The 27422-nt window shown below is 45.2% G+C and overlaps 1 protein-coding gene across 13 annotated transcripts in view; it reads left to right on the top strand.

The window, feature by feature from the left end:
- Prkn (parkin RBR E3 ubiquitin protein ligase) overlaps positions 1-27422 on the top strand; it is a 1193833-nt gene that overhangs the window by 750284 nt on the left and 416127 nt on the right. For all 13 annotated transcript variants that reach the window (XM_063272040.1, XM_063272046.1, XM_039088710.2 and 10 more), the window contains 1 exon segment: positions 25530-25666. In XM_063272040.1, the coding sequence (XP_063128110.1) occupies positions 25530-25666 (137 nt within the window).

Here is a 27422-nt window from a genome sequence, read left to right as displayed (position 1 = left end):
ATATTAGTTTCTCCCAGAGACCACACATAGATTCAAGGTGATGCTATGTGACCTTGCCCCCCCAAGTTATCCCCGATTGGTGAATAAGGATGCTGACAGCCAATAGTTGGGCAGAAGAGATAAAGGGCAGGGTTTAGGGTTTCCAAACTTGGGGAAGAATCACAAATAGGGTGGGAGGGTAGAGAGAGGAGATGGCACCGTGGGATAAGAATCTTCAAATAATGACCATGTAGGTTGGCTAATTGGAGTTAAGAGCAGCCCAGACAAAACATAGCAAATTTTATGATAGACTTATTGGCTGGGAAATAGACATACCAGCATAGTGGACAGATGTCTGCCCAGCCTCTTGTGCTGATTAAGGCTCATAGTAAACATAAAGGTCATGTGTGTCTTTTATCTGGGAACTAAAAGATCAAAGGGGGTTAAAAGCCCCAATTGAGATGAAGTATTTTCTACAACGTGTCCCCATGAAAAAGTGATTTCCCATGATTTGCTTATTGCCTGCTGGGCTGCAGTAGACCCTGGACTGAGCCCCTCCCCCACTCATTCCAGCATCCTCCTCAGGTGGGTCACATGTTAAATGCCCCCTACGCACTGACTGTCCCTATTCTTTCCCGTCATTCCTTGCTCTGGTGGTCTGACCCCCGACCTATCGAAAAGTCGTCCTTTCATTCCATCTCTTCCCGTTGAAATCTTGCTGCTCTAGGAGTCGGACTCCCCAAGTCCCCTCAGTCAGGCGCCAGACGTCTTGTTGATAATGGTGTGGTGATAACGGGGCTCTTTCTCCTGTCCCTCTTTCTCTTGTGGCTTTGTGCTCTCTGTTTCTCCTCTGACTTAAAGCACTGTCCCACCCTAGGCCTACTATAGCTCCAGTGTATCACTTCCAGCTAGGCAGGCATTTGTTTCACTTGACTCTGGGCAGCCTGGGCTCTGGTAACTGCCCCCACCCCCTGCTCCTCCAGAGTTGCACCAGTCTTACCTGGAGCTGCATGTCCATGCCGAGAGTACCCACTGTGCTGTTTGCTCCAGGGCTGCAGTGCTGCAGCAGTAGCACAACCATATTACTGTCCTGCAGCAGGTTGGTAAAGCCATTGGTCCCTACTCTGCAGGGCTCCAATGGCACCAGGGTGAAGACGAGAGATGACTAGACATATTTCTGGGATGTGGACTGCCACTTAGACTGGCTCTAGAGAGCATTTCATGTGAGGACAGCCCCAGGACAGCCTTGCAAGGGAGGGATAATGAGAAGGAATCCTATAGTGCTGGGGACTGGAAGGACGAGGGCAAATATAGGTGTTCTGGAGTGATACCCAAGTTTGTTGGAACAATGAGGGGCATTGATCTGGTCCCAAGGCCTCCTCATGAGCAGTCACTCTTGTGTTTTGTCTAGGGCTAAATCCTGGTACGAAAGGTTGATTTCATTCACTTGGTTGAACTAAGAAACACCACTCAGGGTATCAAGGAAGTGTCTGTGATAGCAAAGTGGATAACTTTGTGTGGACAAAGTCCATAAATGAATAAAAAGGGGGAAAGGAAAGAGGAGGAAGCCTGTAGCACATCCCACTTTCTCTGTTCCCTATAAGGTGCCTCAGCCACCAACATCAAGCCACCCTGTCTGCTATGCTTTCCTCTCTCCCAACCTCAATCAACTGTACCCTCAATCTATAACCCAATCCCTCCCTTAAGTTCCTTCTTATTATGTTTTTGGTCAGAGAAATGAGAAGAGTTAACTAAAGACCCCTTAGTTGAGGACCATGACAGTACTTAAATCACACGGTGTTTCTCGGGATTTGAAGAGCTGGCTGTGGACTGACATCTGCACAAAGACTCCTCTGTCCACACAGAACAATGTCTCCATCATAATGGGATTTCTGAGATGCATGGGGCCAGGACACCTTCAGGCACCTGCTTCCTGAATAAGGGGCGGGGCAAGAAGGAGGCCACAAATGCAAATTCCAACCTTATAAAAGACGTGGATCTGTGCTATTTGACTGTGCTTATCTGCCCAGTTGCTCAGAAAGCATTCAGGGTGCCCAACCTCTTGACATGATAAGGGCCCATGGGCATCTGCATAGTTCACCCCCAACAACCACATAGTCAATTTACAAAGAAAATAAAGAAATGAAGTTTCCCCCCCCCCTAATATGTCAATTAAGCTTATAATTCTGTATCGGGCTACATTCATAGCTGCCCTGGGGTTCCTGTGCCGCACAGGCTGTAGGGTAGACTCACAGGATGAAAGGGGTATGAGCGGTTTTTCTTAGTACTTCCTTTAGTCAAAATGACTGCAGCCAGTGGATCTGGGGTCCTCGTGCCTCATACCTATCGCCCAGACAGACAGCCTGACATCCACCTTTGTTTGACCAAATGTTTTATAAACTATCACCCTGCCATTAGCTTCTTAGGGCCCACAGTCCATCCTTCAAGAACAGATGCTGGGCTGTTGGCTGCCATTTCAAGCAGTCTACACTTGTATAATAAGCACGTATTTTTAAAAGACTCATAAGGGAATTCAAGGAGTCCTACAACCGTTCCGTGCTAGCTATGAGTGAGGTCCGAAGGATTGAAGACTTACTTACAGCAGCTCGAACTTGATTTTACATTATCAATTCTCTGTTGTTGCCTGAACTGAGTCTCACTGCCAGGAAAGCGAATCTTAATGGACTGGCAGGCGGCACATGCGGGCAGTGGCCCCACCTAGGGGCAGAATGGTGTATTTCCTTCTGTCTTCTATTTTCCTGTTTGTTCATTTTGTGAGTTGAAGGACAGAAAAGCTCACAGCCTTGCAGGACCAGGGAATTTTCCATGAGCCTATCCAGAAAGCTGGAGGATGTTTGAAGGAGACATCACTTGAAAGAAGAGAACGCCACAGCACAATTTCTTCCCTAGGATGTCACCAACAAATCAGCTGCACTGTGCCCCAACCCCACCCCCACTTCATCTAGAAGCACCGCTGAGGGGGAAATGGGAAGGAGTTGATAGTGTGAGCTGTCGGGACAGGGGTACGGAGAGAGCTGGATTTGAGGAGAGTGAGTCAGATCCACAAGGGAATGAATGGGCTCACCTAATTCACAGATGCGGCATCAATAACCCTGAGCTTCACATAGCTTCACTCTCAATAGCCCACAGGAGGGAGGACGCTTGGGAGCAGAAAAGACCTGAGGAGCTAGGAACAGAGAGAGCAGCTCTCCCAGACATGGAGGTGTGGTGGGGAAGGGAGTGGCCAGAGGAGCTTGCAAATGGACAGGAAGTCTTCCTTCCCACATTTTTTGCCCCTCCCAGGTATCTTAACTTATCATGGTGTTTATTTCATAGTGAGGAAAGCCCTCACTTAGAGACTTGGAATCACTTATCCTTTTCTGGTTTGGCCTAGAAAAATCACAATTCAGGGAAAACCTGAAGCTTGAAAACCATCCTTTTACGGAAAGGGAACTCAGTGTTACCTCTATGGGAGTTCACTGTGTTCTCATTCACACTTCGCTAAGCATGAGATGCCAAAACTACACACTGATTCCATGCAGGAGGCCAGACTCAATCCAGGCCACTCAGGCTGACAGTTTCAACCCAAGCGCATACGGAAACTCCCTTGCATCAGAGCTGAAAACAGGTTAGGGAACTCCCATCGCCGGCATCAGAAGCCTGTGTGTGCCACAGATGAGTATGAGATTCCTGGAACATGGCTGTGAGTTAAAGGAAAGGGGTGCAGGGAGCATGGGAGAAAGAGAGAGAGAGACAGGAAGAGGAGGAGGGGAGAGAGCCCTTGAGTACTGTGGCAGAAAACCACGAATATGAAGAATGGCGATCTAAATCCAGCATCCTGAAAGCCAGTGGTGGGAGGGCTGTCTAGAGAGTGGCTAAAGCTAGCAAAAATGCCAAATGCTAGCACCCCCCACCGTGAGCGTGTGCACATGTGTGTGTGTGCACGTGTGTGTGTGTGTGTGTGTGTGTGTGAGAGAGAGAGAGAGAGAGAGAGAGAGAGAGAGAGAGAGAGAGAGAGAGATGTATGGAGCATTTAAGACAACTGGAAATGCCTCTGTGGGCAGCTTAAACCTACAGGCATTGCTAGCCGCCCACCTTCTCTGTGAGTTATAATGAAAACTCCCACTGCTAGCCTGTGTGTGCACAGAATCCAGACTCGGAGGTCACCCCACGCAGGAAGAATTCAATGAAAAAGGCTTTGGCGTGTGCAGCTTGAAAGCTTACTCTCCTGGCTCGGTGACACCTCTGGCTATAGACAGAGGCAAATGTGAAACTTCCACAGGCCCCCGCCCAACCCTCCCCAGCACTGGAAACCAGCCACACTTCCCATCTACCGCCCTAGCTCCACTAGCTGCCACTGAGGGCTGCAGCGCTGGGAGGAGGAAACACTTTAGCGCAGGGCCTTACATCACTGTCCTATTAGTCTAAGCAGAATAGAGCAGATTGTTTATTTTGGTTCAGCTCTGCTCCAGGCTGTAACATCAGATGTAACTCCCAGAGTGACAAATTCTGATCGCAGTGTCATAGATTAAACAAGAGCAAGGGAAGCCGGGCGAGCGTGTGACCGTAGGGGGTGTGGAGCGTGATGGGGGTCTGAGTACCAATTTGAACCCCTTTGTCTTAGGCAGCCCCCCAGCTTTTCCCTGAGGATCTGTACTTTCCCTCATATCCACCCATGACAGTCACAGCTTCCACTGGGTTAATAGACCGGGCCTTTAATTTCTTTAAAAATATTAATGAAAGGTGATTCCTGCTTTTCCTTAGAGCATATTTAACTCCTTTCCTAGTACATATTTTATGAGATTTGCTGGGTATTTTTCAATACCCTTAAGCCCAGGAAACATTAACTCTAATCACAAGTGGCAGAGTTACCACAGGAGGGTATTGCTGATACCCAGGACATTTGGGCCAGGACATCTGTCAAGGGGAGCTGCAAGAATGGCATTCTAAGGCTCAGTTCTGACCATCCATCCTCACAGCACCATGCAGGCTGGATAGACCCTGCAGTCACAGCAGACACTAAAGCCAACAAGGCAACAGTGAGCTTCGGCAGTGGCAGTTTCCTACCAATTGTAGCCGTCACTTACCCCAAGCCAGGAAGTATGTGTGAGAGTAGATCCCGTGTTATCTGAAGGCTGTCCACCTATTTGGTATCGGGATATCCAGTCCTACACAGGAAGCTCCTCCCACCTCAATGCAAGACCCTTGTGAAGCACAGGGCCCACGGTGAAGCAGGATAAAGCTGAAGCCAGCTTGCTTGGCAAGACGACGTCCCTATCTGCTTCCAAGTGGGCCCAGTACCCATAAGGTGACATCAGGTGCCCCTCTAACTCTGGGCATTTGCTGGTGAAAAGCCGGAGAAGCTGACACAAAGCCAGCCCTCTGTGGGTGCCTAATAGCCCTATGGCTACTCTGCCACAATGTAAGATGCTGCCATGTTGGTTGGGGACATTTTGAAGCACAATGCTCCTGTTTCTCACTCTCATCTCCTTGCTATTGTTGGGCTTCTGTTCCTTTTCAAAGTTCAGAGAGGTGTGTTTTCCACCTACCTGTTTCCTGTGGACTCAAAGGCCTGCTTCAAAAATAAATAATGACTCATTATAGTGCCAAAGGTTTAAGTTGCTGAGTTTACTATAAAGCCTCATATTAAAAAGCCTAGTGGAAATTTCTGGAAGGAATCCAAAAGGCTCCTGACAGGACTAGGGCTTGAGAGGTCTCTCCTCCCAGCCCCTGATCCTACGATACCAGCAGAGAGAACAGCCATTGCACCAGGCCTCTGGCTCACTTTTCCATCTCTGGGTCAGTCATCATAGGATCTGTTATCCCTGTGACTTCATCCCTACCTACCACCCAGGAAGCAGAAGTAACCCCAGAAGCCTGTTTTTCAGAGGGAATCCTGGTAGAATTAGCACGGGGACAGGTGGATGCTGAGACGGAGGTTGGAAGTTGGGGACTGCTGGAGGCCAGAGTAGCTACCGGCTCCATATCGATATGAGACAGTCCCAACCGCCATCACTGCTTCTTCTGCACAGGGATCAGCACAGCACCCTATGCTCCTAACAACCCTCCTCCTCATGCATGTCCCCCTTCTGTAAATGAGCAAGTCTGAAAGCTAATAGACAGCAGCTCACTTCTAAAAACAGTTTCCTTCAGTGGGAACATCGTTGGCTTCACACAGAGCTGTGTCCACAGTGTCATGGCCTTCAGAAATCGGGGCAGCATGGACCAGAGACTCCAGGAAGGATACAGGCCTCTTGACCCTAGATCTCCTCCTGCTGCTCTGAGAACCATGACCTCCTGGGCATCCTAACTTTAGGTTGGTATTGTAGGGGGTTGGTTCAGGTTGGTATTGGGGACTTTTTCTGATTCATTCCCATGGTTCATCAGTTCAATGACTCACCAGTCCTCGGTAGGCTCTGGATTGTCTAGGAACTGATTTTTAGCCAACATTCTGTGATCTAAGGCATCCATCGCATTAAGCGTCCAACAGACTGTGGGGTGGGGATGGCAGAGGTGATGCCCTGAGGAGGAGAGAGCACAGGCATCCATGTACTCTCCACCACTCCTCACCCATTCATTCACAAGTTTTGGAGCTTTGGTTTTTTAACTACTGAGGGGATTCTGCCTGGCAGGTTGGGAGTATGGATGTTGCTGTCCATCCTTCAGATCTCTGAATGGGCACAGCAAAGGACTATGGAACCATGCCATCACTGCTGCTGAGGGTAAGACTTGAAAGTCAAATTCTCCTATGCTCAGAGATTGATCCTTCAGTGCACCAAAAGCCGCCATTTTCTTTTACAGCTATTTCTTCTCCATAAAGCACTTGTTAAAAAAAGATGATTCATGCTACCCTTCCCCCTATACACAACTGTTTCAGTTGTTGTTGTTGTTGTTGTTGTTGTTTTCTTTTGTTTTTACTCTTTGATTTTAAATGCAGTCAGGGGTTACCCTAACTTTAAAAATCTAAAAACTCTGAAACTTTTGTGGCGCTGGCTTGAGGTAAATATCTCCACACTATAAAACTTCTGCAGCAGAAATGGCTTCTGCCCTAACCAACATCTCAGGTAAGACCCACTCAGGCCCACAGCAGGTCTCCCTTGTGAGCCCTGTGGTGCTTGCCTCTACTGGGTTTGAGAAGTAGCAGGAGGGGAGCTTGTGACAGAAATGACTTGCATAGGAAGAAGCTCAGGTGCAGTGCCCTCGCCCTAAGACTATGTGGCCCCTTCACAAATGGACCAGAGAGCCCTACACAGCAGAAAGTCCACCCCTGTGTAAACATGGCCAAGGATTCCAGGCAAATAAATGGCTGCCTACTAGGGATTGGGGAATGCTTTGAGGAAGTTCTCAGGGGTGTTCTTGGAATGTGCTGTTGGCAGTGTTGTGACCAGAAACTTTCCCAAAGAGAGCACTGATCAGGGACAGTTGTAGATCTAGGCTGTGCTGGAAGAGAACCTTAATGGAAACTGCCTTCTCCAATCCAATCACTTCCGCTCTTCTCTTCCTCTCTTCCCCTTTTCTCCCTCACCTGATGTCTCCTTGCCTTGGCCTATCACTTCAAGGTTCTCAACAAGGCATCAGGCCAGCTGTACCACCTATGAGGCATGATTAAGATAATCCACCCACCTTCAACTTCATTTCCACTTAAATTTGCCACACACAAGCCAGACAGAGGAAGTTCCCAAAACTCAAGAGCAGAAAAGCACCAGTGTTCTGAAAATCAGAAACCTCAGTGGGTCCTGGGATCTCCCTACCATCAGCCTACAGCAAGGTGGTCACCCAGGCACAGTGCAGGTCAAGGACAATTCTTCCCTCTGTCACACCATGTTGAGGTTGATTTGCCGATATAAGGAGGGAGCAGATGATCTGTAAGGAGCTGCCATGTCATATGTACTTGGAAATATATCTGAAACAAATAATAGCTTCATATCTCATGAGTATCCCTATGATGGAGGTCATGCCTCAAGTAAAGCTTTGCTGTTTAGTCCATCGTGTCTGGTACTGAGGCTGTGAGTGGAAGTTTATGGCTGCCTGTATGTTTCTGTAGCCGTTTAAATCTCCTGGTTAAAGCTGAGTACACAGGAGACTGGACACAGGGGTTTAGTGTTGTGATGAGCCCATTAGCATCTCTGTCTTTGGACTTTCAGAATCATACTATCATTACTATACGAAGCCAATGTTTTCTGTTGTTAGAGAGCCTCTGTAAAGCAAATGAGCTAGGTCCCGGAGACTAGCCAGTGTCTGGTTTTGCTGTGGCCTGGGAACACAGTCACAGGAGGCTTTGGCAACTTTGTCAGGATTTCCCAGGCTGATTTTCTTTGATCTCTTTAATGTGCTAGATACCATTAGGAGCCTGTGGGCAAAGCAAGAGCAGAGATTACATTTATGCTGCAGGCAGCAGACAGACGCTTAAGATTGACATTTGATATCCCATGACTATTGCAGCCTTACAATAGCCAGGACACAAAATGAACCTAAATACCCATGGATGGATGTCTGAAGTGGAGAAAATATGCTCCGTATACTCAACAGGACACTATGGAGGCTTGGAAGCATTGGTCCTGTATTTTATAGGAACACAGGTAACTCTGGAGAGATAATCCAGGCATAGCAAAGGAAATACTGCGAGGTCTCACTTACACACATGGACTCTATAAAAAGACATGCTCATCTGGAGAAGCAGGGCAACCAGAGGGTAAGGAAGACGTGGGTCAGAGCGCATAAGAAGTGAATTAGACAGGAATAATAAATTCAAGAGCTCTGTCATATAACATGGTGACTATACTGACTAAAAATAGGATATGCTGGAAGGCTGGTAAGGGAACAGATTTTTTAAGTCTCATTGCCATAAATGGAGATAAGAACTACGAGGGGTCATGAATATGCTAATTAACTTGATTCAGCAGTTCCACGGTATCTACACATCTCAAAATGTCATATTGCACATCGTAAACCGATACTATTTTTATTTACCGACCTTAAACATAACAAAAGAGAATATGTATAATAAATACTTCTTAAAAGAGGAAATAGAAGAAAATAGCTCGGTTCAAGAGTCAGTGTCCCCATGAGACTTTGCCAATAATAAGATAAAGGCGCTGACACGGGAGGAATGAGTCTGTGGGCAGACGTCATGCTTTGATCTCAATAGACCTGGAGACAAGGACAAGCTCCTACAACTCATGTGGAAATGCCCCGACCTCATCAAGCCTCTCTTACCTGATCCTAGAAGATGAGATAAGGCACAGTAGCCTGCCCCATGGCTGTGAAGGGCAAGGAGGAGCTCATGAAAGCAGTGAACAGATTACTAGCATAGTCAAAGCAGGTCCCCTCCAGTCTCATGCTCTGGACCCTTGGCCTTTTGCTGGCCCATTAGGGAAATCCCTTTTCCTTATTCTAAAGTACTTTGAAAGCCATGTCATTTGCATGTTGGTTTTGAGATAACTGCCCCCATTCCATAGCTAACTTGTAGTCATCATGATGTGAGAAGAATTTCAGGGGTGTTAAGGGGCCCCCTCTTTCTGGAGCTGGAAAGTTGCTGTTCATCTGGAAACAGTTCAGCCATAGAGCACCCGTAAGTCAGGTTGCCAGCCTATTGTGGTCCACAATATCCACTCGGTAACCATCCAAACTTACTTCTTGTCCACAGACCCGCCTCCTCATAAGCTGCATGCTTCAGGCCATCACCCTGCAGCAGGTCGCTTTCCCGTCTTGGTGGGTATGATGCTCAATCTTGATTATCAGCTCGATGTAATTTAGCATCACTATGGAAACAAACCTCTGGGCACATCTTGATTGGACTAATTGAGGTGGGAAAGCACATCCTAAATGCGAAGAGAATCCTAATCCTTCCATGGTGGAGGACAGAATGGACCCAAAAATGGATGCAAAGGGAAAGCTAGCCGACGAGCAACATTCATCACTCCCAGTTTCCTGAGTATAGATGTAATGTAACTGGATGTCCCATGTGCCTGTCACCATACTGAATCCACCATGATGACTTCCCCCTCCCACTGTGATCCAAAATAAACCCTTCCTTGCTTAAGGATCTTTGTCAGAGCATCATCGAAAGCAGCTCACACAGTGAGTCACATCACCACACTCCAAGTGAAAGCCAGGCCGTACTCTGCCACTCACACAGGCCCACAAGAGGGGAGAAGTCTTCCCGTTTTGGAGTGTCCTCTTCCAGTCATGCATCCCCGCATGACTTTCTCTCCCTACCCTCCTCCACGCATCCGTCCCTTCATGCCTCTGTGTTTAATGGGTGCTGTCAGAAAGGCTACCAAGCAAATATGTTTAGTGTCTTTGGGAATGGAAGTTATGAGTTAAGGCTTCTGCCAGATTCAATCTTGGTCTGGGCATGATTGGAAAATGTGTGTTGTGGCCATCTGTCTGGAGCTGACTGGGTGGAACGTAGAGACTTGCCACGTCTGAGACAGGGTGGCAATCACATTTCATGGGAGAAAAATGGCAGTGAGCAAAACATGGGTGCAGACACCCACAAATTGAACTGTTAGGAGCCTTCACTCTCGCATTTGTACAGTAATGGGTTTTCCGCAAGAATGAGCAGAATTGCCTTATTTTTCCCCCCTGCGCTCTCAGTGTGTGCAAGTCTTCGTTTATTTAAATACACACATATGTCGTGTGTTCTCCACAGCCTCACCTACATACTCCACACGGAGTCAATTTTTAGATTTTTATTTCCCAAGTTAAAATCTTATTCTAGTTTGGTTTTCTCTTCTTTTGAAATCGATTTGAAATATGATTTTTGCTACCGTTTAACACATTCCATTCATTTTTTTTCTTACTCCTCACGTTGAGTCTCAGAGGGGTGGCACAGGTCATTCAGCCGCCACCATGTTTTGAAGTAGACATCATGGTAATGATAACAACTTTGGTTCTAGGTGCCTCCTTCCTCACAGATCGCCAGAAAGCTTTTACATCAATCAGCTGCCTCCCACTTTACCCACAGTGCTCTGGGGAGCAGAGCCTTAGGCTAGAATGAATAGTGCTGACACTGGGAACTGAAAGCCCAGGGTGGCTAGGGTGAAGAATAGAGAGGGATTAAGGCCAGAAGAAATGCTAAGCAGTCTCACGCTGGCTGCAGCTCTGGGGGTGGGGTGGGGGAACTGAAAGAGGCACAGCTGGCCTCTTCGAGGGGCATTTGTGTGGCACACATTGAGTAATGTGCAAAGGAAGAGACTCCACTGGAGTTCACTTCTCGAAAAGGAGCAAACCCCTATTCCCACATCTTGCTGTCTGGTTACTATGTTGACACCCACATGCCAGGTAGGAGCACCTGAGTTCTCTGCAAAGGCAAAGGACACAAAGTCCCACTGAGACTATGACAGTTCACTCAAGCTCACAAGTCAGGTGAGAGGGGAGTCTCTGCTGGACAGGGCTGCAGAGGTGCAGCGGTGCAGCGGTAGTGTGTTGTCCTTAAAACTATACATAGAAGACAACAGAAACCAGGCCACGCGAGTCTAGCTTGTTAAAGCAAAACATGTATTGAGGTTCATTACGGGAATTAGAAGAGTGAGCAGGTCCTCAGGGAATGAGAGTTGAGGATGATTAATAGAAGCATGGTGAGGAGTTCCTCACAGCAGTCCCAGGGGGTGGGAGTGGGGTGGGGGAGGTGGTGTTTCCTCACAGCGCTGGGCAGTGAGGTCCTCACAGCAGCTCAGAGCTTTGCCGTCGCAGTCTCATTGTAGTATGCTGCAGGCTTCTGCTCTTTGAGTGTATGCAGTTGAGGAAGGAAAAGGTGCCCCGTAGTATGTTCTTGTCTGTGTACACCATAATATCGCATAAGCTCTTACCCAAAACGAGGTTCCGTTTGTCATGGAGCTCATGAGAATCCCATCCTCTGTGACTTACACATCTGAAGGAGCCACAGACAGAGAGGGGACTGGTTCCCCTGATAGTCAAACTGCTTCTTCCTCCCGCCCACAATATGCCTGGTGCTGAGTGACGCTCATTACATTGTTTGAGTCATTGTGTAGGTAGGTATTTAAGGGTTGGGGATTGGACACTTATTTTGGCTTTATATCATGCTTTCTTTTCTTCATGTGTGTGAGTGCACGTGCACATGCCATAGTGCCTGTATGGAGGTCAGAGGACAACCTCAGATGACAAGAGATGCTCTCACCTCCCCCCCAAATTCTTTAACACAGACTGGTTTGTAACTATGCACTCCTGGCTTGTTAGCCAGTGAGCTTCCTGGGATTCTCCGGTCCCTGCCTCCCATCTCTCCATAGGAGCACTGGAATTACAGACTGTTGGTTCTGGGGGTCTGCTCTTAGCTTTTCATGCTGGTGCTGCAAGTGTTTGAACCACTGAGCAATCTCTCCACCCCTGTAATTCCTTACTATTGTAATTTTATTGGAGGCCCCAGTTCAATACCCAGGGTACAGACACACACAAAACTAACATTTAAAACAATGAAAAGCTATTATCGTTAAATTTGCCATCATCTAATGGTATTAACATTTAGGGGGGTTATATGCCTACTTTTATCAGCACAACTGTGTGTGCCTGTCTGTCTTTTTGCCTGTGTCCGTGTAGATAACAAAGCAGAATTGTGGTATCCGTATATTTCTGTATTCTATTAATTTTTACTAGCATTATGTTAAGTGCGTGTTCCCAAGGCATTTATAATTCAGAAGCTTATGTCAGTGCTTCCTTCGGTGTAGATTCTCAAACACTTCCAACTCTTAGAAATTAACTTAGGAACTCTCTGTAGGGGTATGGGACACTTGGGTCTAACTAAGCTGTCAGTCTGTCCCATTGTCACCTGGATGCACGTCATTCTTAGGGATCTCCCATCTGTACTTCAATGATTTACTTATCCCATTTATCCTTCACTGTTTGAACAAACCATCAAGGACTCTGAGGGGAAACCTCCATTTATAACACTGCCCGTGTGACCCCTAAGTTTGGGCCCCTAAGTGAATGAAATGGGTTTTCACGAACATATCCCCAGCTACCTGAGGGCACCCATGAACTGACTGAGATAAACGCTCATTAATTGAAAAATCCCCTAATTCTATGAAGAGTGATCAGCAAATCGAATCAGAGCACGCACTCACATCCACCTGTTCACCGAGCATCTGAGTCTGCCCCTAGTTGACTGTCATCCATTCATTAGTGCACTGAATACCCAAACTATTGCCTTTGGGCTCCACATCACCATCTAGTTAGTGTCCTGGAAGATGACACACCATGAGTACAGTTTGTCAGGGAGAAGATAGTTTTTCTTACTCTCTTGTAATCTTCCCACTGAGTAAACACTGCCTGGAAATGGGTTAAGAGGCTCAGTCTCTCCCACTTTCTCTTAAACTTCTGTCAACAAGACTCCAAGGTGCACCCATATTAGGATGGGGTGGAGTGGACAGGAAGAGTTCGCTACTGTCCCACCCATGTGACAAAGGAAGGGAAAGCAGCTTACAGAAGCAAGGGTTTCTTGTGGCTCACAACTTGAGAGTGGAATCCATCACAACAGGGAGACCAGAGCAGCTCTCCCTGTGGCTTGCCCTGGGGAAGTGAGAAAACAGAGACAAATGAACACTACCACTTCACTCTTACCAGGGACCCCAGGGAAGGAGATAATGGGATCGGCCTCCAAGGTGTGTCTTCTTTTCTTTGTCAGCCTTCTCTGTAAACACCCTCACAGGCATGCTTTGGGGGTGTCTTCCATCAAGTTGACAATGAAGATTAACTGTCCCACTGTTTCCACACTCCCTGAGTCCTGAGCTTGGGAAACCCGTGGTCCCCAGGCCAGGGAGACAGGCCACTAACTGCCCACAGATTAGACCCTCTTAGGAAGGATACAGGTGAGGAAAGGTGAGTGGAGAAGCCTGTGGACACACAGAGCTCATCAGTTCTCTTCCCGTTCTTTGTCTTCATAAGTGATGGTGTGGGAATGGAAGGAGTCACTGATGTGATTTCAGATTAATCTTCTTTCAAGGCACTGGGGGCACATCCCAAAGACAGAATTGATCAGATCTGTCCCAGTCTCCTGGACAAACCAAAGCAGAAATTACGGCAAAATAGAACTACACTAAGGAGTTGGTATGTGCTCCATGAGAGTGCACTGTGTGTCTACATACATGCAGGCATGTGTGTGTGCAAATAACTAAAACCCCAAGCCAAGACTATAGGTGTCTGTTTCAAAGAGTGAAGAAATCTAACCTGAATGCCCTAAGGGTTCCCCTGGGATCTGGGACTCGAGGTGTGTACCACTATAGGTCACCATAATGACCGCAGCCACAGTACACAGGATGCCTGTCAGATGAAGCTTTACTCACAGAAGTAGGGGAAAGACCAGACTTGGCCCCCAAACCTATCCTGTTTGATGACTCCTTATCAGGAAGGAACATAGACAAACATGACTCCACTGAGATAGTGAGGTGGGAGACACCGGTGCACAGTGATTAATGCAGAGACCAGAAGGAGCCATGCGGTCCTCTGTCTGCTTAGCCTGTTATTTCACGCCAGCATGTCTGGTGCATTAACAAGAGGAGAAGCAGGAAAAGAAGAATAAAGGCAAGCCCTAAAATTAGATTAGGCTCTGGGGTGGAGCCCAGAGTTAGGTGCTTAGTGTATGCAAACCCCAAGACTGCATATCCAGTAAGAAGAAATAAACAGTGGTTCAATTTTTCGTGTTGAAACCGATTTAAGCTATTTATGAGTTTGTCTTTCTTATCCTTGTGTCTTAGCGTTTCTATTGCTGCCACAAAACACCATCACCAAAAAGCAAGTTGGGGAGGAAAGAGTTTATTTGGCTTCTCCCTCCATCGCACTGTTCATCATTGAAGAAAGTCGGGACAGGAACCCAAGCAAGGCAGGAACTGGAGACAGGGGCTGATGCAGAGGGCACTGAGGGGTACTGCTTGTTGACTTGCTCCCCCGGGCTTGCTCAGACTGCTTTGTTCTAGAAGCCAGGAGCACCTGCCTAGGGATTGAATCACCTACGACAGACTAGATCTCCCCCAATCAATCACTAATTAAGAAAATGCCTTAGGGCAGGATCTTACAGAAGCATTTTCTCAATTGGGGTTCCCTCCTAATGTGTATGTCCAGTTGACATAAGACTCTCATGCACATCTTGGGCATAGTGTATACATTCCTTGTAGAGGCCATGACAAGCTGGCATCTTAAATAAGAATTACCTCTACCTATGACGTAGGCAAAGCACTGGTTCTATAAGCTTCAAGAGAAGATGATGTGTGCTCTCCTGAATGGAAGCCAATGAAGTCTTCATATCTAAAAGTTCTCCAGAGACTGGCATGTCTGTGCTCTTCCTGACATGGAACTCGTGTTGAACGTTTTACAGAACAAGGTTCTTTGCAGCTCAGCTCTCAACCCCAGCGTTCTTTCTAAAGCACTCTTGGCCCCCCCACCTTTAACTGTGCACATATGGACAGACCCCCAAGTATCTGTATGAGTTCACTTGTCTTGAGTTCACAGGGAGCCCCTTGGGCTTGTATTGCCATGCTCTACTGAATTCTATTGGTTTGGGGTTTTAGGGAACTATCTCAGGCTTGCTATTTATTGCTTTTCTAGCTATAAGCAAGACTAAATAAAAATTGAAAATTAAGATTAGAAAGTAAAGCTTTATAGCAATATTCCACAATTCTTAAGTGATGTTGGTGCTTTAATGCTGGCTCCGTGGTACCTCAGAGATGTCGCTCTTCCTCCTCCTTTTGAGACACTTCCCTTATAGAGCTGGTTTACAGGGTGTACAGTCCTTCAGAGGTTTCCTCTCTTTAGACTACCCTCCCTACTGCTGAGGCCCTGGTTCTTCATGCTGCTTTGAAGGAAGGGAGGGAGGAGTCAGCATCCCATTAGAATTCATTCATTTTTTTAAAGGGATGAATACAGGAGCAATATGTAATCATCCGCACAGGGTTCTTGTGAGCTGGCAAGAAGAGACGCATGTCTTTAAGGCACTCTGTGGCTGTAGTAATTTTTCTGTGTTAAAGAGCTCCTACCATCCACAGCCACTGGACTGGTTCTGTGCACATTAATTTTTCTGTCTTGAGATCTGGGGATACACTAGAACAATTGATTTCTCGGCGGGGTTCTTATCTAAACAAGATCTGTCTTCCTATCTTTCTCAGTTTAGCAGAAGGCTTTTGCAGTAGATCCGGGCATTATCTGCTTCTAGCTGTTCTTCACAGAGGAAAAAACAAAGACAAGTTATGTGCATGAGTCGGTATGTATTATTACCGGCAGCAGCTCCAACAGCTAAATCGCTGTACCACGAGATGGCTCTATGCAAATGGTGCGCCCCAGAAATGATTTTATGTTAAATCTAGCTTCGGCGTTTTAGAGCTGTATGTATTGGCCATGTCCAAAGAATGTACTCTGAGAGAACAGCCATGGAGACATTGGGTTAGGACACGGGAAGTTGTGTTAGACTCCTCAACACTGTGGCATATAGCTGGCCAAGACAGATTGGGGGAGATGTTTCATTTGGTTCCTGGCTTCTGAGACTCAGTTTATCGTGGAGAGTAGTGTGCAGGACAGCTGAGCTTCTCACATCATGGTGGCCAAAAATCAGAGGACACACGAGCTAGCTGGCTTCTCCTTTTATTCTGTCTGGGGCCCTACATGTGGGATGGTGCCATCCATACTCCGCGTGGGTCATCCTCCCTTAGTCTGTCTGTAGAAGCCCTCAAAGACATGGCCCCTATTAATGTTCTAAGTGCTCCCCCATCCAGTCAAGCCTACAGTCAAGACTGGAAACAGAAAGTATTATGACAATTTCTTATGAGATGTGTTTTTTCTCTCACTCAAAGATAATGGAGTTTTTAGTTTCGTCATTACATCCCAGAGTTATCTCATTATGATTTACCTATTAGTCACAATTATTTACAAGTGTCTGAGTGGTTCTATAAAAGACATGGCAAGGAATGCTGGGGTGTTGCTAATGAATTATGTTGCCATAATGAACAAATTTTAAATAGGGTTAAGTGACATGCTTTACACTTGATCTTATAAAAGGAAAGAACGTTTTTTATTGCTTCTAATATCTGCTGTCACATTTATATTCCAATGCTTCAAAAGCAAATGGATCACGCTTGAGTTCAGCCTGTCATACTTAGAAATACATAAGCTATGCTGATATCAGATAAATCTCTTCCAGATTGAAACCATCTGAGGGAAATCAATAATCCATAATTCCCTCTATGCCCAAGGCTTTATATTGTTATTCAGTCAAGGCTATTTATTGACAGTGATTTCAAATAGCATCAGTTCAACCACACTGGAGTTATTATATAAGCCTAAAATACAGATCCATGGGTATGACTTATGGAAACTAAGGAAGCAACATCTCTGCTTATGTTCCTGAGAATGTGTGTGTGTGTGTGTGTGTGTGTGTGTGTGTGTGTGTCTATGCACATGCACACTGTCATGTGTGTGCAGGCACTCTTGTATATGTTGATGCACATGTGTTCATGTGGAGGCCTGAGAACAACCTGAACTGTCATTCTTCAGATGCTGTCAACCTAGGTTATTTAAATCAGCCAGGTAATCGGCTGGCCAGTGACAGCCACCATGTCCCCTGGGGAATCTACCTCTTTCTATCTGCCTAGAACTGGGGTTACAAATGAGGTGCACCATGCCCAGTTTGTTTGTTTGTTTGGTTGGTTGGTTTGTTTGTTTTGTTTGTTTGTTTGGTTGGTTGGTTGGTTGGTTTGGTTTGGTTTGGTTTGGGGGATTGAACTCAGGTTCTCATACACATAACCGAAAGAAAAGCGCTTTACTAACTGAGCCACGTCTCCAGCCTTCCAGTCTCATCTTTACTTTGTGAGGAATTCAGGACCTTGGTAATGTGGAAACAAATAGCATGGTCATCTATATTATTCTTTATTAAGTATCCTGGGCTAATTGCCCCTGATTGCTTGTCCCAGCACCAGACCAGCCTCCATAAGAGCAGTGGAGATCTCTCCTGCCTGTAGTCACTTGGCTTTATATGCCACAATGGTGCATTGTCCTATGGAAAGCACAAAGCAACACGAAGTTCAGCCATGGATTAAAGCTCAGAAACTTGGAGCCCAAATAAACCTTTCTTCGTTGTAAGTTTATCTCAGGTATTTGTTACAGTAAGGGGATCGATACAATGATGAAATCTCTAACATCTTTATACGGCCTTTTGTTTACTATTTTATTACCATCCTCTATTTAGAAAGGCAGGCGAGAATTCTACCACTGAACCACCCATGCCTCTATTTAGAAAGGAAGGAGGGAGGGAGGGAGGGAGGGAGGGAGGGAGGGAGGGAGGGAGACGGAGGGAAGTTTGTTCTATGTCTTCTTTATGTGTGGCCCATTTTCACCGAGTCCTGTCCAGTTTTAGGGCTCCTCCTGTCAATCCCAAAGATGGGCCAGGAGTCTCGAAGCCACACCTGTCACAGCAATGCCTGGAGCGTCGCAGTGGCTATTGCACAACATTGGCAGAACGAATGAATGTAAAATATAGAAGTGAGGAGCTCGTGCCCTGGGTTCCTTGTCTGTACCAAAAAACTGTAGCTTCTGCAAGTCAGCTCTGTATTTGTACATGTGCATGTTCGTGTGCATGTGAGTGTGTGTTGTACACATATAACAAACCGGACTAGGTGAAACAGAATGCTACCGAGAGGCATGGAGAAACTGGAAGGAATAGTTATTGAGCTTCCAGGGACGTGATAAGTTCCAAGCAGACTAACTGGCAAAGAAACTTTCTTTGGGCTTTGTAATTTGGCTGCTAGAAGGAATTTTGAAGGCCATTTAACTGTTGAAGCTTATTTTAATTTCTGAAAGCTGATCCTATCAATTAGTATTTGGATCAGGGGCCCTCCAGTGTTGAGGACGGCTCACTTGGCTAACTCAAATAATGAACTCCTATGACACAAGGGTGCCTACTCCAGCTGTTTGGTAACTGGCACAGTGGTGGAGAGTTCCTCATCGGTGGTGCATTTAGACAGTAGGTGATTTTGCCAAATCCAGAAAACCAACTAAGCTGCCTTAGATCTCTGATGTCTCCGTTGTTTGTTGTTTTTATAAGCCAACTCTAACAGAAATTTAAGATGACAGTTAAGGAGATAAATCCAGTTATTTAAGGGCAATGCTTCTGCTCTCCTCTAATTGTTTTTATCAAATCAAATACTTAACAGAATTCCCAGGAGTTCTTCATGAGCTGAGAGTTTGCCAAGAGACGTGAAGGATTGTTAACTGGGGCATAACATCTATGTGCCTGCTGCCCAACCTTAACACACTGTAGAAACAGCTCATGCCTTTTCAAGGGTCAAGTGCCAGCTCAGAGAAAAGATTCTCTCCCACAAGTGAGAAAAGTTTGTCTCCTTGTGCTTGCTTGAGGGTTTCACACTTACATGGTTTTATTTTTTATTCTAATTGGCTGTGCTTTTCGGGTGATTATGCTCAAGATTCCATACACTACATATGAGCATATATAGTTTTCTACATAACTGTACTTTGCATGGGGCAAATGGAAAGATAAGTAATGTCACTGCCCTGAGTCCTCAGTGCTTCTGGATCCTTACTCTCTGCCCTTGACCACAAAAGATTCTGTTGGTCCTGGCATGAGATTTTTGATCTTCCATCCAATACTGCTTACTCTCTTCTAACTTCTGTATCTTCTTCTAAGACCTATTCAGCATGGCTTCCTCTTCCACTGAGTCTATATTACCTGGATATTTATGTGTAAAAGAAAAAACCAACAGTTTAATGGCTAAAGAACGGAATGGATCTAGTCTTGTACAATTTCCATGAGTCAGGAATTTTCGAAGACTTGGCCAGATCATCCTTGGCCTAGGTACCGAGTGAAGTTAGAGTCAAGATGCCAGCTATGGTAAGAGTCATCTTCGGTTTGCCCTATTTGGAAGACCTAGTTGAGAGATGCTTCATGTGGGTGACAGTACAGTCATTGTTGGCTGCTGCCAAGAGTCCCCAGTGCTGGCCACACGGAGTACTCATCAAGCTTCTGGAGTATCCCTACCACCAGGAACGCTTGTCTTCCTCAACACCTGAAATGGAGGACAGAGAGCAAGCGGCAGCCAGCTCTATTACTGAGAGCATGGCACTATATGTTCCATTGTCCATTCTTCCTGCTTTGTGGACAACAGTCCATTTGATGTGGAAGAGAACGGGAGCGAGGGGTGGGCCTTGCAAAAGCATCATAGAGACTGCTTACCCCAGAGCTTGCTGAGATTTTCCTACAACTCTAACAAAACTTAGAGCTGTCTACGTGCATTTAAATGCTTTTCTCCCCCTCCCCCAACACTCTACAAGACTGGTATGTCCTTGAGACTTTACAGTTATTCCTTCTTACTGCATCACTGCAAGTTCCCAGCACATTGCTTTTCAGTGCACATCCCAGGACCTGAGACCTGGGACCACGACCTATACTTCAAAAGGATTGCTGGAGTTCCAGGACAAGATAGATGAAAAGATGGAGAAGGGAGGAGAAAATGACTGAACATGAGAAGGACTGGATTAAATTGTATACATTACTGGATAAATACAAAAGCATTACTAGTGGTTTTGTAGGTACTGGAGAACAGGGTTTCCAAGTGGGCAATACCATGCAACAATCATCTGCTCTGGCCGACTGGTGGAATGGCTTGCCCTAGATTTTGTTTTGCAGAATCTCCTTCAGTTGTGCTGAATAGTATGTGAATAGATGGCCCGCACATCCTTCCTTTAGCAAAACAGGGAATCCTCGTTGCTCACAAATAACTTCAGTAATGTCAAATAACATGTTTGCAATTATTTTTTACTTAAGATTGAGAACTTTATTTAACCTTTAATTAACTGCTCTGTAACCTAGCTCATTGGGGTAAACTCATTTCTAGATTGATCAAGTGACATTTATATGTAATTTGATCAAAGGGCACAGAAGAACTCAGGAGGAACAAAAGACCCATGGGAAATAAGTCCCACAGCTCCCACTCAATGTTACTCATGTTCATCGATTTGTCTCCATTGCTCAGTCCAACTCCTTAGAAATTCACGTGAGAGTTCTGAAAATTACCTCCAAGAAGTCCTCAATGCTTTCGGCTTCTCTCTTTCCAAACCCAAATTTATACTCATTAAAACATAATTCTCCTCACATGTTCAGAAACTTTCTTCATCTGTTTGGGCTGTCATAGCAAAAGACTAGGAACCATGTAGTTAATGAAAATAATAGGAACTTATTTCTTAACGTTCTAGAGGTCCTAGATCAAGGTCCTAGAAGTCTTGGTGTCTATTTTTTTTTTTTTTGGTTCTTTTTTTTTCGGAGCTGGGGACCGAACCCAGGGCCTTGCGCTTCCTAGGTAAGCGCTCTACCACTGAGCTAAATCCCCAGCCCCGTCTTGGTGTCTATTGAGGACATGCTTACTGGCCCCTAGACAGAGCTTCTCTGTCCTTGTACAATGGAAGGAATGAGGGAACTCTGAGGTTCCCTCTCAACCGCACTAACCCCATTCATGAGGTCTCTAGGACCTAGCGCCTTCTCTAAACCTTGCCTCCTAATGTGGTACCTTTAGGGACAGTGACTCAGTATATGAAGTTTAAGGAGAAACAAGCATTCAGAACTCAGGAAACCTTTCAGCGGGTGGCACAGTCAAGAGAACGTGACTCATCCCACACCCTGAACAAGGTCAGCGCTCTCTCCCGCCCTTCCATCTCTTCTCCTCACTTTATCAGCATGACCAAGGCAGCTTACAGAATGGAGCCATTAATCGAGACTGTGGTTCCAGAGGGTGAGCATTGACAACCGTAGAACAAAGACAGGATGCCAGGAACTGCAAAACAGGAAGCAGAGAGAGCTCATTCAAAGCCCACCCTCAGTAATTCACCTATGCCAACAAGACTACGCCTCCTAACTTTACAAAAGAGTTCTACTGACTGGGAACCAAGCATTCAAACATGTGAGCCTGTGGGGGCCATTCTCATTCAAACCACCACAACTAGGGGAGGGTTAATAAAAGATTAACAACATTTATTTCATAGCTTTATAAAGAAATTCAACTTGCTGGTAATTCTTCGTGAAATGCAATTGTATTTATGTAGCTTCTATGTGTGGATATGTATCTATATAGGCCATGTCTATAGACAGATGAAGAGAGAGATGATAGGTAGATAGATAAAAGATAGGTGTGTGTCCAACAGATCCAGCTAACTGCCTTTGTATGAATGTATCGCAACATATGCACATATGTGTCTATACATTATCTCCACATCTGTTCATTTATACTAATTAAGTGTGTACAAGAGACGATGAGAATTCTGCAATGACTCTTCTACCCCCTCAATGTCTTGCAGTTTGGATAGCTCTTCCTTTCACCAAGAGAACAAATGTAAGTACTTGTGCTTTCTCCTCCTGCTGCTAGGCCAGTTCCCCATGTTCCCTTCATACCCTGTGCCCATGTGGTGGCTTTAACTTCAAGAGCGATAAATGCTCCTCATGTCTGTCACTGGCCACCTCTGTGTTTCTGTCCCCTTCCCTTCTCATTGTCTGCCAAGCCATTCTCCCCATTCCTTCCACTTTTATTCACGCAGACTTTCTCTAACGTCCTATCTGAAATCTGCAGTTTTGTACCAGTGCAAGCGGTCGGACACCAGCTGCTGTGATCAGCATCCCATAGGGTCTCACATCCTGGTGCCTGCACCTAAAACTGCCACCCCAACTGCCACTGCCCTCTACTTGAGAGCACTAGAGAGAAGCACTAGGGCATGATGTTCACCAGCACCAGAGGGCTGCCTGATGCAGGAGTCTTCTTCCCAGCCCCATACATGGCAGGAGCCCCTCCTTGGGAATTACGATTAACTACAGTGGCAAATTTTCCTTCCAACTTAATTCAGGGAGCATAAGCGGCTCCTGTACTCTGTAAGGATTCTTCCTGTGTCCCTAGGAAAATATGCCTCCCTCAGCTTCACCACACCCTGCTTCCTTCTGTGAGATTACAGAGGTATAGAGCATTAATGTCTCTTTTACTTCAGACGGATGGTGTGTCCTTTGGGGCCACTAAAACCTTCTATAATGTATGGGGCCCTCATTCATTGCAGAGTTTGTCTCATGTAATGGCTTCCTGTATGCTTTCTGTCTTTTGTTGATCTATTTTCAATACCATGATGTCATTAATAAGGGCAATGCACCTTGTGCGGATTGTGTGGATGGCCTCTATGCCTGTGGACTATGTGTAACTGAAGGAAAAACAATAAATGCAGTAAATGCATGCTGCCTACCCAACCTGAGCAAACTCTCCCTCAGAAAATACCAACATTCACCAGGGCCAGAGAGACAGTTCAGCAGTTAAAGGTGTTTACAGCTCTGTAGAGAACCAAGGTTCAGTTCCCAGTACTAAACCATGCATAACACCAATACTCAGGACCTAATGCCCTCTTCTAACCTTCTCAGCCGCCTTCAAGCATGTGGTACGTTTCAGGTACACACATATACACATAAACTTTTTTTTAAGTTAGGAAGAACCTATGTGCCGAGACTCTGGGGTGGCAGAGCTTGGGTGGATTGGTATGATTTTGCAGACTGTTATTTGCTTTCTAGGATCACCTGCAAGCACTCCTTCTAGACTTGTTATCTATAGGGAATTTTACACATTCTAACGGTCTCGCCGGTGTTCGCTTGTGATGACAGCGAGTTGGCAGTGTAAGCCTTGGTCTGCCTTAACATCGCCACACTCACAGTTGAGAGCATCTTTCTCATTGCCCCTCTGTATAGATAATGGTAAAATATAGCTGCTACATAGATCACACTTTGTGTGTGTGTGTGTGTCTGTGTGTGTCCGTGTGTGTGTGTCTGTGTGTGTGTCTGTGTCCGTCTGTGTGTGTATGTGTGTGTGTCTGTGTCCGTCTGTGTGTGTATGTGTGTGTATGTGTGTGTATGTGTGTCTGTGCGTGCGTGTGTGTGTCTGTGTGTGTCCGTGTGTCTGTGTCTGTGTGTGTGTGTCTGTGCGTGCATGTGTGTATCTGTGTGTGTGTGTTTGTGTGCGCGCGTGCGCGTACGCACAGCAGAAAAAGTTAGTGATAAGGAAGTGCTCTATTTTATAGTCAGCTGGAAGAAAAGGGGTTGAAAGTTCAGAGCAGTTAACTAAGGATCTGGAAGTAGGAATCAAACCCCTGAAGTGGGCTGTGCAGTGCTCAGAAAGGAGGATGTTCGCCGTCACACCCAACTGCATTCAGGGACTCTATCGTAGTATTAACACACCAGGGAATGTTTTTCCACTTTCCGTGTTAGGTGCTGCTTTAAAAGAAGTGATGTAACAGAATTATTTAAACCTTGTAGTTGTTAAAAAGTTATCTGCTACAATGCTCATATTTAATCTTGATTTTTTTTTCTCCTCCTGGGGAAAGGACTTTAAAAAAAAAAAACAGATCTTATAACTACTAAGAACTGGGTACGAACAGAAATGGTTGTATTGTGTCTTTGCCTAGGCAATGGGCTTATTTAAATTGACTGCAAGGCAATTTCACTATTGAACTGGGACGGATCTCATATTAACATAATCAATTTGTCCTCTTCTTCACATAAGCACTTGTGGTTCATTTGCCAGCAAAACGATGTGACTCTTCACGAGATTTATTTTCTTATAGCCATATTAGTTACTTCTATATTGTTGTGATACAATGCTGTGACCAAGAAGTACGTAAGGATAATGGAGTTTATTTGGCTTATGGTTCCATGGGGAGAGAGTCCATCCTAACAGGGAAGGCATGACAGAGAAGCAGGGGCAGAAAGCCGGCTGATCACATTGCTATCTACATATCAGGAAGAGAGAAATGGAGAACATGAAGTGGGTCATAGCTAAAAATCCTCAAAGACCACCACAGTGACATGTTTCAATATATATATTGATTTATTAAGAACCTTATAACCACAATTTGAGATATTGAGAATTTTCATAAGATGATGACTATAGAACAGACAAAATTCCTAAATGGGAAAAAATCCCATTGGCTAATCTATTGCTTCTGAATTCCTCTATTTGTTTGCTGGGCTAACAGGACAGGCTGTTGGGCATAGCTTCTTCAGGGCAATGGTCATTTTCCTTTCGACTTTGGCAACTTGTGATTTTATGTATTATTATAATTAAGTTCAAGAAGTGTGTAAATGACCTGCTTTTGTGAGAATATAAGTATAATATGTAGGCGGTATCCACCGCACTGAGGGCACACTGAGGAGGAACAATGTGTCCATGCTGTGTGGTCAGTGTGTATGTAGTCAGGGACTTGTCAGTGAAAGGAGATACTAGGGCCATCTCACAGGTATTCTGAGTGAATACCCAGGGTAATTGAGAATCAGGGCAAACTTCTAGCAAAAGATAGTCATGTGTAAACAGCTGACTGATAAACCTACTGATTTAAGTATAAAGTAGCACAATTAATGTTCTATACAGCTCGTGGAGAGCCTCCGATGTTTAAGGTATGGCCTTGGAATGGATGAATTCAAGGTTGCACAGTATTGGCATAGAGCATGTGCAAAGCAACCTTCATTATTACAGAATTCTCTCCACAGTGGAAGACCCACAGAATCTTCTTCTTTGTCTGTGCAGGAACCCTGTCTTGGTCTTCCAATGTAACCACCGCCACGTGATCTGTTTGGACTGCTTCCACTTGTACTGTGTCACAAGGCTCAACGATCGGCAGTTTGTCCACGACGCTCAGCTTGGCTACTCGCTGCCGTGTGTGGGTAAGAAGAGCCCTTTATTCTTTCTTACCTCCTAATATTAATCGATCACAGAAGAATCGCTGATGCAAACTGTTTAGCATATGCTTCATCCTGGCTTAGGAGTTGAAAATCTGAACACGGTGATGGCCTAGTAAGAAACATTAGCCATTAGATCACCAAAGACACAAAACTCCTCAGAACTGTGTCCCACTAGAATCTGTATGCCTTGCTTAAAGGCATTGAAAACAAACTTGAATGCTATTCGCTAAAGATACAACAAGTGTTAGTGGGTTTGGATGACGAATACTGGGCTGGTTACTCTGGATACAGAGCGGTTTCATCCAGATGTTCCCGTAGAATGACCATTAGCCATTTGATGTTGAGTATCTTCTCATGTGATTGTTTTCTATATGTTCATTACAGAGTCTACTCAGTCCTTTGTTCATTTTTAAACTGGATTGTTTGTCATTTTGTTGTCTAACTGTTGTATGGGAGAGATGGTCCAGTGCTAAGAGTGCAGGCTGTTTAGGCCTGATAACTTGAATTCCATCCCAGAACCTGTAATGGAAGGAAAGAACCTATTTCAAGTTGTCCTCTGACCTGTACGCACTCAGCCATGACCCATACATGCATACACAAACATGATGATAATAATTAAAAAGAAGAAATACATGTTTCAGATATCTAAATACTATATTTTATGATCTATTGTTAATATTTGTCCCTTTCTGTAGTTGATCTGCTTACCAATAATTTTGGCAAAGTCCAACTTATTGACACCTTGTTATTTCAGTGTCAAATATGACTCATTGCCGTATCTGAGATAATGTTAATTTGTTTCTATGATTTTCTCTTGTAGTTGCCCATTTTTTATTAGGTCATTGATGCATTTTGAGTTATTTTTGTATATTTAGCGTGGTTGGTATCCCTGGATCACTACACATATATTGTAATGACTATAATGAGATTGAATGTTCCCCACTGATTGGAATATTGTAACTAGATACTTGTGACATTCTGTCGATACTTTGGGATCCTTGACTCTGTGGTCATTTTGCTTTTTGGCTTTAGTTAGAGTCACAGCAAACATGCGTATGCCTCTAGATGACACAGATCCAAACATAAGACGCTAATGGCGGTGCTAAGTCTGTAAGTCACACCGTTCCTTAGTCTGCCCACAAGGAAATGTCTTATCATAGTTTACATATATGCACATCAATACATGGATTAAAACTCACTCAAACACACCATGCTTTCATATTTTGAGCAAAAGCATCAAACCCCAGAGAATCACTTGGGGATTTCTAGTTTCATGTACTTGGGGATGGGGCAAGCAGTGGACGTGAGCCGTGAGGCCCATGTGGAAGTCAGAGGACAGTTTGGGGGGTGATTTCTCTCCCTCCACCATGTGGGTTGCAACGATTTCAAGTGCCTTTACCTACTGAGTTATCTCACTGACCCCAGTATCATTGCTGAAATAATTTCTTATTGTTAAGTCATTTTCCTCACTGAATCAGTCTGTGGAAACCATTCTAAGTACCCGTTTTAAGACTTTACCCTTAACTCGAGATATAATTAGAGTTTGTTTTTGCATATTTCTTAATTGTAGAAAATTAATATTGTGGACATACAATAGTAAAGAACAAAGTTAGCCTGCAGCCCCGCGGTCCTCCTGTTCACATGGTGCCACAGGTGGAATGTGTGTCTTAGGATTCTTTTTTTTTTTTTTTTTTTTTGGTTCTTTTTTTCGGAGCTGGGGACCGAACCCAGGGCCTTG

This window comes from Rattus norvegicus, chromosome 1 (assembly GCF_036323735.1).
Source record: "Rattus norvegicus strain BN/NHsdMcwi chromosome 1, GRCr8, whole genome shotgun sequence".
Taxonomy (NCBI): Eukaryota; Metazoa; Chordata; class Mammalia; order Rodentia; family Muridae; genus Rattus; species Rattus norvegicus.
This window is presented reverse-complemented; position numbering and strand designations above follow the sequence as displayed.